Source organism: Orycteropus afer, unplaced genomic scaffold, assembly GCF_000298275.1.
Source record: "Orycteropus afer afer isolate SDZICR_OR568_19922 unplaced genomic scaffold, OryAfe1.0 scaffold00323, whole genome shotgun sequence".
Classification (NCBI taxonomy): Eukaryota; Metazoa; Chordata; class Mammalia; order Tubulidentata; family Orycteropodidae; genus Orycteropus; species Orycteropus afer.
In genome coordinates this window covers 4,001,142-4,014,202 of record NW_006921910.1, presented here as the reverse complement: position 1 = coordinate 4,014,202, position 13,061 = coordinate 4,001,142, and the positions used below count along the sequence as shown (strand labels likewise).

Sequence of the window (13,061 nt, the reverse complement as noted above, 5' to 3'; positions counted from 1 at the left end):
AAAATGATAAACCTTCACATCAAAATGAAAAAGAGGACCAGCATAAATATTCAGCAAATACTAAAACAATAGCAGTGAAGGAAGTGATAACATGATTCATAAACAAAACGAGCTCAGCATAGAAAATAATATGGAACAAAGAAATCGACACAGTGAAAAAGCACATGACAAAAATGACAGTAACAAATTCATATTTGCTGATAATTACATACTTGGCAAGGGACTTATCTCTAAGACTGATGGAAAACTCCAACGCCTCAACACCAAAGGAATTAACAGTCCAATTGAAAAATGAGCAGAAGACATGAATAGATACTTCACCAAGGAGGATATTCAAGTGGCCAGCTAATACATGAAAAGATATTCACAATCATTGGCCATCAGAGACATGTAAATCACAACAACAATGAGATATACTGTCTCACCCCAGCACTGATGACTAGGTTCAATGAGACAGAAAATGACAAATGCTGGTGGGGATGTGAAGAGATTGGGACTCTCATACACTGCTGGTGGGACTGTGAAGTGACACAACCACTGTGGAAAGAAATATGGTGATTCCTTAGAAAGTTGGAATTGGAGATACCATTTGACCTAACAATTCTATTACTAGGTAAATATCCTAGAGATGTGAGAGCCAGGATGGGAACAGATACATGCATGCATGCTCATGTTCATCACAGCACTATTTACAATAGCAAAAAGATGGAAACCACCTATGTGTCCATCAGTGGAAGAGTGGATGACCAAACTATGGTACATACACATACTGGAATGCTCTGCAGCACTAAAGAATAATGTACAGTCTGCAAAACACCACATAATGTGTATGAATTTGGAGGACATTATGTTGAGTGAAATAAGTCAATCACAGAAGGACAAATACAGTATTAGTTTGTTGTTGTGGAGGGTCAAGGAAATATTTATATATGAAAGGAAACTTTTTTGGTGGTTGCCAAGGGTGGGAGGGGAAGGGAGGGAACACTGCAAAAAAAAAAAAAAAAATGCATTGACGCATGTCACTATAATTTTCTGTATTTCACGTACATAAATTGTATTTCAATAAAATGCATTAAAAAAAAGAAAAAGAAGAGCAAGTTTTTTAAACCCAAATCAAGCAGAAGGAAGGCAATAAAAAGATAAAAGTGAATGTCCATGTAATTGAGAACAGAAAAACAGTAGAGAATATCAATGAAAACAAAATTGGTATGTGATAAGATCAATAAATTGACAAACGTCATGCAGACTACCAAGAGAAAAAGAGAGAAGCCAAATATTACATTTATCAGGGATCTAAGAGGGAACATCACTACAGACTCTGTAGACATCAAAAGGATAGTAAGGGAATATTACAAACAACTCTTTGCTTATAAACTTGACAACTTAGGTAAAAGGGACAAATTCTTTGAAAGATACAAACTGTCAGAGTTCACTCAAGAATAAATAGATTATTTATTAAAAAATTAAATACATGAGTGCAAAAATAAAATAGTAAATCCTCCCCAAAATATTCTGTTAATTAAGAATGAATGTACTAAACTCAGCCCACTGCTGTCAAGTCAGATCCGACTCATAGCAACCCCTCCTGGGGTTTCCTAGGTGGTATCACTATGGAAGTAGATTGCCCAGCTTTCCTTCTGAGGTGTGGCTGGTGGGTTTGAACCGCCAGCCTTCTGCTTAGCAGTCAGATGCCATAGGCACTATGCCACCTAAATCCTCCAATTTAAAAGCACACATCATCAGACTAGATAAAACACCACAAAATCCAACAATGTGCTGCTTACAAGACATACCTTTAAAATAAAGACTACTAAAACTTTGAGGAAAGAGCTCTTGTGGTGCAGTGGTGCTTAAGGACTTGACTGCTAACCAAAATGTCAGTGGTTTGAACCCACCAGCCATTGTATATGGGGAAAAAAATGTGGCAGTGAGCTTTTGTAAAGATTACAGTCTTGGTAACCCTGTAGGGCAACTCTGCTCTGTCTACAGGGTTGCTGTGAGTTGGCATAGATTCAGTGACAGTTAGTTAAAACTTTTAAAAGACAGAGTTGAAAAGACATACTTGGTACATACAATCCAAAATAAAGCTGGTGTTGCTGCAATAATACTAACAAAGTAGTGTGAAGACAAAAAAATACTACTATAGATAAAGGTTAGCAGATGTTGGCCTGCCACCAAATTTGGCACACTGCCTATTTTTGTGAGTGGAGGTTTTCTGGAGCACAGCCACAGTCATTCATTTAGATAACATTTTTTGGCTGCATTTGTGCTGGAACAGCAGAATGAGGTAATTGCAATAAAGAACAAATGGCCCACATAGCCTAAATTATTTACTGTCAGGTTCTATTAAAAAAAAATGTTTTCCATAGTGCTTCACAGTGATTTAGGAAAAAAAAATTCACCAGAAAGACTTGTAAATTTGTATATACCTAATAACATAGCCTCAAAATACATAAAGCAAAAAATGGACAGAATTACAAAAATAAATAAATAAATACTCTATCATGGTAGAATATTGTAGCATATTTTTCCTGCAGTAAGTGATAGAATAATCAGACAAAATAAGTAAGAATATAGAAAATTTGAACAAGATATACAAACTTGACCTGATGGGTTTATATGGAACATATTACCCAACAACTGTAGAATCTGTGTTCTTTTTTAACATTTTGTTTTTGCTGGGCCATACTACAACTCTTGATCATTTTTAAAGTATTGAAAGTAACAGTTTAGGTGTGATGGTTATGTTTGTATGTCAACTTGGCTAGGCCTGGTTGAGTGACTGGGCAGCTGGATGTAGTATTCCCCATGATGAGATTGGTAATCAACTCCATGGTGGAATCTACTGGGAGCAGCTGAGTAGCTGTCTTTGGGTATGTGGTCTGCTTTCTGTATATAAGGAGAAGCTTTGAGAATAGTCTCTAGCTTATGGCATGCTTGGACCTTCCATGTAGCTGTGTTGTTGCTCACCAGCCTGCTATGTTCTGCCGACCTTGGGACTTAGAGTGGACTTATGTTAATGGCCTGCCGTTTGGTTTGGTAACATGGGGACTGTGCCTTTTGACTTGTCAACTTTGGGGCTTCTCAGCCTCAGCAGCCAGCAGCTGTCTGAGTGAAGAAAAGCCTTTAGCGCCAGTGGGCCGGGAGCAGGAGGCAGAGCTGGACCCCAAGGTTGAGGGGCTTTCACCCAGCCCCTAGAGCTTGGCACTTTGAACTTGGACTTAAGCCTCCAAATTGTAAGAATAAACTCCTGTTTGTTAAGGCTGTCCCATTTGTGGTATATTTCTTGTCAGAGCGGTACTAGGTACCAGAACATTAGGTAAGTGGAAAATCTCCATTTGCTGAGAAATTTTAAAATAACTTTTAAATAACTGTGGTTCAAAGAAGAGCTCACAATGGACGTTTAAAAATATTTTGAACTGAATTATTCAGATACTACACGTCATACTCATTCATCTACAGCTATGGTTAATGAGAAACCTATAGCCTTGCATACTTAGATTCAAAAGGAAGAGAAGCTGAAATATCAATGCATTTTTACTCATTTAAGTACGTTAATAACCAAAATAGAAAGAAATTATGAAGATGAGAAATTAATGAAATATAAAACACATGTAACAAAGCCAGAAGTTGATTATTTTAAAACACTAATTGATAACACCTTGGCAACACTGATTGAAAAATAGAGGAAGGCAGAAATAACAGTATCAGAAATGAAAAATGTCAAATCACTGCAAAGTCTGCATATATTAAAAAGATTCTGTGGGAAAAAAAATCTGAAAATTTTATGCTTCTAAATATGAAACTTTAGATGAAATCAACACATTCTGAGAAACAATGTAATAAAATTGATACTGGAAGAAATAGAAAAGTGTTATAAATATTCAAGAAATTGAATCTGTAATTAGCAAGCTTCCTACTGAAAAAACTACAGGCTCAAATAACATCACTGGTAAAATTTTCCAAATATTTAAAGAAGAAAAATTCCAGTCCTACACAGATTCTTTCAAAAGTTAGAAAAAGAGAGCAAGCCTCCAGCTTATTTTGAAATGAGCATAACCTTGATACCAAAATATAATATTATAAGAAAGGAATATTACAGATAGGTGTCACTCATGTAGATGCAAAATAGTGCATATATCAACTAATAGCAAACCAAATGTAGCTGTATTTGAAAAGGATAATATATCAGTAACAAGTTGGTTATGCAGGAATGCAAGGTACTTTAACATTTGAAAATCAACCAGTGTAATTCACCGCAGTAGCAGAATAAAGGAGCAAAATCACATGATAATCTCAATATATAAAGGAAAATTATTGATTACTATATTGCATTCACTTGTCATGTCTCTATAGTTTCTTCCAGTGTGTGACAGTTCCTCAGTCTTCTTTCATTACCTTGTCACTTTTGAAGTATGAATTCAAGTATTACTATGGTTTATAACCCATTACTGTTGCTGAGATTGTCCCACATATTGCCATTGGGAGCTCCTTCAAGTTCGTTCCTGTGTCCTTTAAACATGCCTCCACCATTTCTTGAGCATTACAAGATATTCCAGGGCTCATATTGTATTTTCCCAGGCCAGGCATTGGCATTAATCATAGCTCTGTGGACCCTTACCTTTTTTTTATTTTAGAAGGTAGTATTTCCTTCACACTATTTTAAATTTGGAACTGAACCTACTCCTGGAGGTCACTTTGCAGCTAAATAATAACTTGGCTTATAAAGAAATGATATCACCTGTGAGTACTGTGCATCTTCAAATAATCATCAGTATGAGACCAAATGGTCAGTATTTACCATAAACCAAAGACGAGTAGTTAAAAAGGGGGGAGGGGGAGAGAAGCTAGATTAGTGAAAATAGAATAACCAGAATGAAAATAATGAGAATGCTGACATATTGTGAAAAATGTAACCAATGTCACTGAACAATACATATAGGAATTGTTAAATGAGAACCTAATTTGCTGTTTAAAGTTTCACCAAAAAATACAATTCAAAAACAAAGAAATTAAGACACTAAATTTGCCAAGTGCTTGGCTACTAACCAAAAGGTCAGCAGTTTGAACCTACCGATCACTTCACAGGAGGAAGATGTGGCGGTTGTCGGGTTTACAATCTTGGAAATTCTATGGGGCAGTTCTACTCTGTCCTGGAGGGTTGCTATGAGTCAGAATCGATTCGATGGCAGCGAGTTATTATATGTGTATTTAATACACATACATTGATGTATGTTCGTACTTTTATCTGTATTTATATGTATATATGTATATGTCTGTCTATTTATGTATTTATCGATCAGTTAACCTGTCATTTTGAGTTCATTGTAGTACCTCTGTTTCCAAGCCAGTACCACAAGTTTCTTCCTAATCTTCCCCTTTCCTTGTTTTCAACTTATTTCTGACAGTCAAACCTAGCCCTTATTATCCACACTATATTTACTTACTGAAATTTACTGTACACAAAAAAATAGTTCCAGAATTGCCTTTATGACTGTATATCACCTAAATTGGGATACTTTTGAGAGAGAAAGGGAACATTACTAATTATTATTTAAGGATAGCAGGTGTATACACAGACTGCTTTCAGCAAACTGTGAGGTATAGCTCCTACTTATGGTACATGTTATACTAATTTACTATCTTTACAGCTTATTTTTTCCCTTTCTCTTTTTCAGTTTCATAAATTTCTTTTGAATGGTCTAGAAATCACTCTTGAAAACTTAATGCGTTGAAGGCTGTTAAAGTGGTAAACATTTAGTGATTTATATGCTTGATAGAAAACATTTTCTGTAATCTGCTTTGGTGAAAGTATTGAGCTCTATCAAAATTCCTTTTCTTTCAATGCCAGATAGAACAGAGCATTGTTATTCCTCTGTTTTATTTGAATCACTCCTGTGAGTTAGAAATGAATTTTTCATGTTTCCCTTGAGAAGATTTTACTGCATTTAATGCTTTAGAATTGTTGTCTTAAAAATAGAATGTTGGCCAAAGAAATATTTAAGATATTGATTTGATGGTTAATAATATTTCCCTGTTCAGGTGGACACACGACTGCAGAATGGATTTGCTCCTGGGATGAAACTGGAGGTGGCTGTGAAGGCAGATCCTGAAACCTACTGGGTTGCCACCATCATTACCACTTGTGAGCAGTTGCTCCTTCTCCGCTATGATGGCTATGGGGAGGACCGGAAAGCAGACTTCTGGTGTGATATCAGGAAGACTGACCTCTACCCCATTGGGTGGTGTGAGCAGAATAAGAAGACCCTTGAAGCCCCAGAAGGTCATAAAATACTTCCCTATCAAAGACATAATGGTGATAATGGCTGTAGGAAAATTTCGGCTGTAGGAAAATGTCAGTCTCCCAAGTATATAGGTTTATTCAACTTTTTATGTTGAAATTTTGAATGAAAATATTTATAAAGAAATAATGTACCTTTCCCTATTTGTTAAAGTTGTTTTTCTGGACTCTGTAAAGCCTCAGGTTTATTATGTTGTTGTTGTTGTTATGTGCCGTCGAGTCAAACCCGACTCATAGCGACCCCTCCTTGGGTTTCCGAGGCAATATCACTATGGAAGTAGGATTGCCCAACCTTCCTTCCGAGGAGTGGATGGTGGGTTTGAACCGCCAGCCGTCTGGTTAGCAGGCAAGTGTCTTAGCCACTATGCTACCAGAGCTCCCCCAGGTTTATTATAGGGAGTGTCATTTGCCTTACCATCCTGTAAGACTGTTAGGCTCTTTGAATTTGAGACCTAAAGGGCTGGTTGTCTTTAAGCATATGAGGCCAGATAGCTTTACTGTTTATTCTGTTTCTGTTTTTAATGTTCTTCCTTATTTCACCATGAAGCACTCTGGGCCCTCTGAACTCTTAACAGTGAACTAACTGAAGCTCTCTTCTGGGAAAGAGCCTATTGGGAGTAGAATCCAAATTAAGCAGGATAGAGGCAGTAAGGACAAAAGAAGGAAGAATCAAATGAAAGGGAATAGAGACTTATGATTTATAAAAATCCCAGACCCTGTATGTTTTTCTTTCAACTTCTTATTTTAACATAATTTCAGATATACAGGAATTGCAAGAATAGTATAGAACATTCCTAGAGACAGTTTCATCATTCCCAGATGTTAACATTTCACTATATTTGCTTTCTCTTCCTCTTTCTCTGTACACATGCATACATTTTCTTTAAAACATTTGAGTCTGTTGTATATAGGTACTGTCCTTTTATTCATAAATACCTCAGTATATTCCTAAAAACAAGGACGTTCATAAGCATAGTACAATATAAAAATCTAGCAGTTAACTTTGATATAATAGTAATGTTTAATCTACAGACTTAATTCCATTTTTACCAGTTGCCCTAGTACATTTTTATACTAAAGGAAAATCTGGGATCATGTGTTGCATTAAGTTTCCAAATTTCCATTAATCTGCAACAGTCCCTCAGACTTACTTTGTCTTTCATGACTTTGATATTTTTGAAGAATACATTATGTCCTATATATTTTGCTAGTCTATGATCCAGTTCAGAATCACACATTGCATTTGGTTGTCATGTCTCTTTAATTCTTAACCTTTTTCTTTCTTGCTTGCTCTTGATATTTTGAATTGTATGACCAGTTATTTTGTAGAATGTACCATAATTTGGGTTCATCTAATATTTTCATGAGGAGTCCCTGGATGGCACAGAAGGTAGGCACTTGACTACTGGCTGAAGGGTTGGCAGTTGAAACCCACCTAGAAGCTCGTTGGAAGACAGGCTTGGCAATCTGCTTCTAAAAGGTCACAGCCTTGAAAACCTTGTGGAGCACTTCTACCCTGCACACATAGGGTTGCCATGAGTCGGATTCAACTTGACTGCAACTGGCAACAATGACGATGTTTTCTTAGCGTCAGCTTATATAATGTATCATGGTGCTGTGTCCTAGAGCGTTGTATCAGGAGGCATGTGTTTTGATTTGTCCTGTTACTGGTGACACTGTTTTTCATCATTAGACTAAGATAGTATATGCCCCGTTTTTCCACTGTAAAATTATTCTTTTTCCCTTTTAGATTAATTAGTATCTTGTGGGAAGATACTCTGTTGTTGTTATGTGCTGTCAAGTCAGCCCCGACTCATGGTGACCCCTCTTTGGGTTTCCGAGGCAGTATCACTATGGAAGTAGATTGCCCAACCTTTCTTCCGAAGAGTGGCTGGTGAGTTTGAACAGCCAGCCTTCTGATTAACAGTCAAGTGCCTTAGGCACTATGCTTACTAGAGCTCCTGGGAAGATACTTTAAGGCTATGTAAATATTCCATTACTTCTCCAACTTTTCACCCACTATTTTTAGCACCAGTTGGTAATTTCTATGAAAAATAATTATTCCTGTTACTCTACTAGATACCAAAAGATGTTTTCCTAATGCCTTCTGCATTTCTTAATTATCTTTCTAGTATAGAAAGAGCTTTCCCTTTTCCGTCATTTATGTCTCTCTGTCCATCGTATCAGTGTGGATTCATTAATTACTTTATTCAGCACTATAATTACTAATTTTGATGCTGAAATGGTTCTGGATTTGGTCAGTGTGTACCCCTTAAAGCCATCTGTTAAGTCCTTTTGGCATGTACTCATCATTCTTTGAGCAGTTTCTTACTTTCTGGCTCAAGAAGCCTATTCCCTGCCTCAGCCTTGAAATCGGCCATTTTCTGAAGAAATAGTGGTAATTTTAGTGGAGAATGTATTTAAAAATGAAGATCTGGATATCAGGGTGCTGAAGTGTCTGTGAATTCCTAACAGACCATATGTATTTTTTCAGCGCTTCATGAAAAACAATATAAGGGGAAGCACTATAGATATGAAACTGCCTGGCTCACCATCTCATCCTAAGCCCATCCGCTGCCACTGAGTCGATTTGGATTCATAATGTCTCATATGAACTGCCCCATAGAGTTTCCAAGGCTATAAATCTTTACAAAAGCAGAGTGCCGCATCTTTCTCCTACAGAGCATCTGGTGGGTTCGAACTGATGACCTTTTGGTTAACAGCCAGATGCTTAACCATTGCGTCACCATAGTTCCTTTCTCATCCTAAGAGTATAGGAAAATTCATCTCATTTAAACATGAACAAAAGAAAGGATTACAGTTGAATCCCATACCAGGCTATCTATAAGAGAAAAAAGAAAAAGGAGAGAATAGTGCTCTTCCAGGGAAACATGACCAAAAAAAGAGATGAATATCTGTATCAGGTAAAATTTATTTCAAAACAAGCTAAAATAAATTAGTAGCAGGGATAAAAATAGTTTAAAAACATATAAATAAAAGTTAGAAAATTAAAAAACGAGATAAGTGGAGAAAAGGGAAAGCTTAGGCAAGAATTAGGGATAAAAAAATAGAAATAAAAAGTTAAAATGAACACAAGAACACATCAACATCATGGGTAATAGCTGAAGATAAGTGAAGATAAAAAAGGAAAACTTTTAAAAAACAAATGTGGAGATAAAAAGGATTTGAGAAAAATGATATAGATAGGCAAAATGATAACATTTATAAAATAAAAGTCCCTGAAGAAGGACAGAAACAGACTAAAATACTATAAACTATCTTTTGAGACAACTTTGCTGAAATAAAAGAGGACTTGAAATGCATATTGAAAAGGTCAACCATACCTGAGAAAATAAAATGAGAACTGGTACATCAATATATTCTAATAAAACTATTGAATTTTAAGACAAAAAATAATTTGTTGGTCATTTAGGTAAAAAGACCAAGTTTCCTGTAAGGAAAGGAAAACAAGAAAAGCAGTGCTTTATAACAGAAGACAGTGTGTGTTGTCTGGGGAACATATTTAAGAAATTCAGTGAAAGAAAATAAGAGCCAAAGGTTTTCTATCTAGCCAAACTGAACTTTGGATATAAAGACCATATACAAATTATAATAAACATATAAGGACTCAAGGAATACTGTTTTCATTAAACAGTATTTCTCTCTACTAGAGAATAAATTTCAGAAAGCCAAAAGGAATGAAAACTTTAATGTAAGAACTGGTAGTGAAATATTACATGCATATGTACAGCTTAAGTTAAATGATTAAATGATGGTTATAAGGGAGACAATATAGTATATATTGATAATCCCTGGGTAGTGTAAATGGTTAATGTGCTCAGCTGACACCTAAAGGGCAGTAGAGGTTCAAGTCCACCTAGAGGCAGCTTGAAGAAAAGCCTAGTTATCTACTTCCACAAAATGAGCCACTGGAAACCCTATGGAGCACAGTGCTACTCTGCCACACATGGTCATCACCATGAGTTGAAGTTCAGTCATTGGCACCTGGTTTTGGTATAGCATATATTGACCATATGCTCTGACAATGTAGATACAGCATAACTATAACAAATAGGGAACAACAATAGGGAGAGCCTATAAATAGGATTATAAGCTCATTTACTTCCTTTTTAAAATGGAGGTTAATTTTGGTGTAATTTAACTAGTTGCATTTTAAGTGTTCATGGGGAGTAAAAAAGATACTATCTAAAATGAGATGCTAAAGGAGAAGGAAAAAAAAAGGTGCTATAGCAGTTTTCATTATTACATATAGAAAAAAGAAATAGAAAATAGTCCCAAAATAGAGATGGCTAAAAAGTTTATATAAAGGTATTAGTATAAAGACAACCAGTAGAACAAAAACATAAACCTTTCTAAATGTCAAAAGATAGATTTAAAAAGAGAAAATGTGTGAATGGAATAGAATAGTGAAAGACTGTATAAATTTAGGGAGCTCTGATAGCATAGTGCCTAAGGCACTTGACTGCTAACTAGAAGGTGGCAGTTCAAACCCGCCAGCCACTCCTCAGAAGGAAGGTTGGGCAATCTACTTCCGTAGTGATACTGCCTTGGAAACCCAAGGAGGGGTTGCTATGAGTCAGGTCTGGCTTGACGGCACGTAACAGCAACAACAACATATAAATATTATAATATGACAGAACTGAGGACATATAGATAATATTAATAAATGTTAATAGGTTTATTCTCCTATTAAAAGTAAAAAAAAATTACAAAGCAAAATCTACTTTTGTGCTGTATATAGGGGATAAACTCAACAAAGAAATTCTGAAAAGGTGAAAATAGAAAGGTAGACATAAATACATAGACAAATGCAAATAGAAAAAGAATACTAGGAGTCAGCTTCAGGGACCCAGGTAAGGAGAGGAAACCCAGGCCACCCCCCACAAGCAGCGAGGCAGGAAGCAGGGAGAGGACAGAAAAGGCAAAGAGGACTGGAACAGATCAAGGAGTCAACCGCAGGGACCCAGGTGAGGAGAGGGAACCCAGGCCACCCACCACAAGCAGCGAGGCAGGAAACAGGGAGAGGACAGAAAAGGCAAAGGGGATTAGAACAGATGGAGGAGGTAGCCTCAGGGATCCAGGTAAGGGTGGTTAGCGGGGTATCCAGTAGCTAAGGGAGACAAACTTGTATGTCGGTTTCTCCTACTGTGGTGACGTGTTACTATGAGTCTTGAGGCTGTGCCACTGGTGTTTTAAACCCAATGGGGTGTACCTGGTGCACAGGTACTAGCCTGGCTTGCAGACTGAGACAGACTAGGAAGAAGGAGGAGACCATCCACTTCTCAAAGAATTGGCCACGGAAAACCTTATGAATAGCAGAGAAACACTGTCTGATACATTACGGCGCAACTTTATGAACAGTCCAGAAACTTTGTCCAATACAGAGGAGGAAGATGAGTCATTTAGCTTAGGCAGCTCTCAAAGTAAGACTGGGAAAGAGCTGCATTAACAGAGTAAAATCAGCCTTATTCATATGGATAAGGTAAAGCTTTTGAGACCTCCATTTGCTGACGTGGCAGCACTCAAATTGAGAAGAATCCATTAATAATTGGAACATGGAATGTACAAAGTATGAATCTAGGAAAATTGGAAGTTGTCAGAAATGAAATGGAACACATAAAGTTTGATACCCTAGGCATTAGTGAGCTGAAATTGACTGGTTTTGGCCATTTTGAATCAGACAACCATATGATCTACTATTCCGGGAATGACAATTTAAAGAGGAATGATGTGGCATTCATCATCACAAAGGATGTTTCAAGATCTGTCCTGAAGTAGAATGCTGTCAGTGATAGGATAATATCCACATGCCTACAAGGAAGGACCTGTTAATACGACTATTATTCAAATTTATGCACCAACCACCAAAGCCAAAGATGAGGATATTAAAGATTTTTATCAACTTTTGCAGTCTGAAATTGACCGAACATGCAATCAGGATGTGTAAATTATCACTGGTGACTGGAATGCAAAAGTTGGAAACGAAGAATCACTGGTAGTTGGGAAATTTGGCCTTGGTGACAGAAATAATGCTGGAACTCGCATGGTAGAATTTTGCAAGACCAACAACTTGTTCATTGCAAACACCTTTTTTCAACAACACAAACAGAGGCTGTACGTGGACTTCACCAGATAGAAAACACAGGAATCAGATTGAGTACATCTCTGGCAAGAAACAGTGGAAAAGCTCAATATCGTCAGCCAAAACCAGGCCAAGAGCTGATTGTGGAACAATCAACTGCTCATACGCAAGTTCAACTTGAAGTTAAAGACAATTAAAACAAGGCTAAAGAGAGCCAAAATATGATCTAGAATATACCCCTCCTGAATTTAGAGACCATCTAAGAATAAATTTGATAAATTGAACACCATTGACCAGAAACCAGAATTGTGGGGTGACATCAAGAGCATCATCCATGAAGAAAGCAAGAAGTCACTAAAAAGACAACAAAAGAAGAGAAGACCAGAATGGATGAAACTTGCCCTTCAGCGGAGAGTAGCTAAAGCAAATGGAGGAAATGACAAGATAAAAGAATTGAACCGAAGATTTCAAAGAGCAGCTTGAGAGGACAAAGCTAATTACTATAATGAAATGTTGCAGATATGGAGTTGAAAACCAAAAGGGAAGAACACTCTTGGCATTTCTCAAGCTGAAAGAATTGAGGAAAAAATGTAAGCCTCAAGTTGCAATATTGAAAGATTCTAAGGGCAAAACATTGAATGATGCAGGGAACATCAA

The 13,061-nt window shown here is 36.8% G+C and overlaps 1 protein-coding gene across 1 annotated transcript in view; it reads left to right on the top strand.

Annotated features, from left to right (window-relative positions):
• Nucleotides 1-13,061, top strand: part of SFMBT1 (Scm like with four mbt domains 1) — a 69,303-nt gene that overhangs the window by 12,709 nt on the left and 43,533 nt on the right. The window contains 1 exon segment of the mRNA XM_007952078.2: nt 6,043-6,283. Coding sequence (XP_007950269.2) covers nt 6,043-6,283 — 241 coding nt within the window.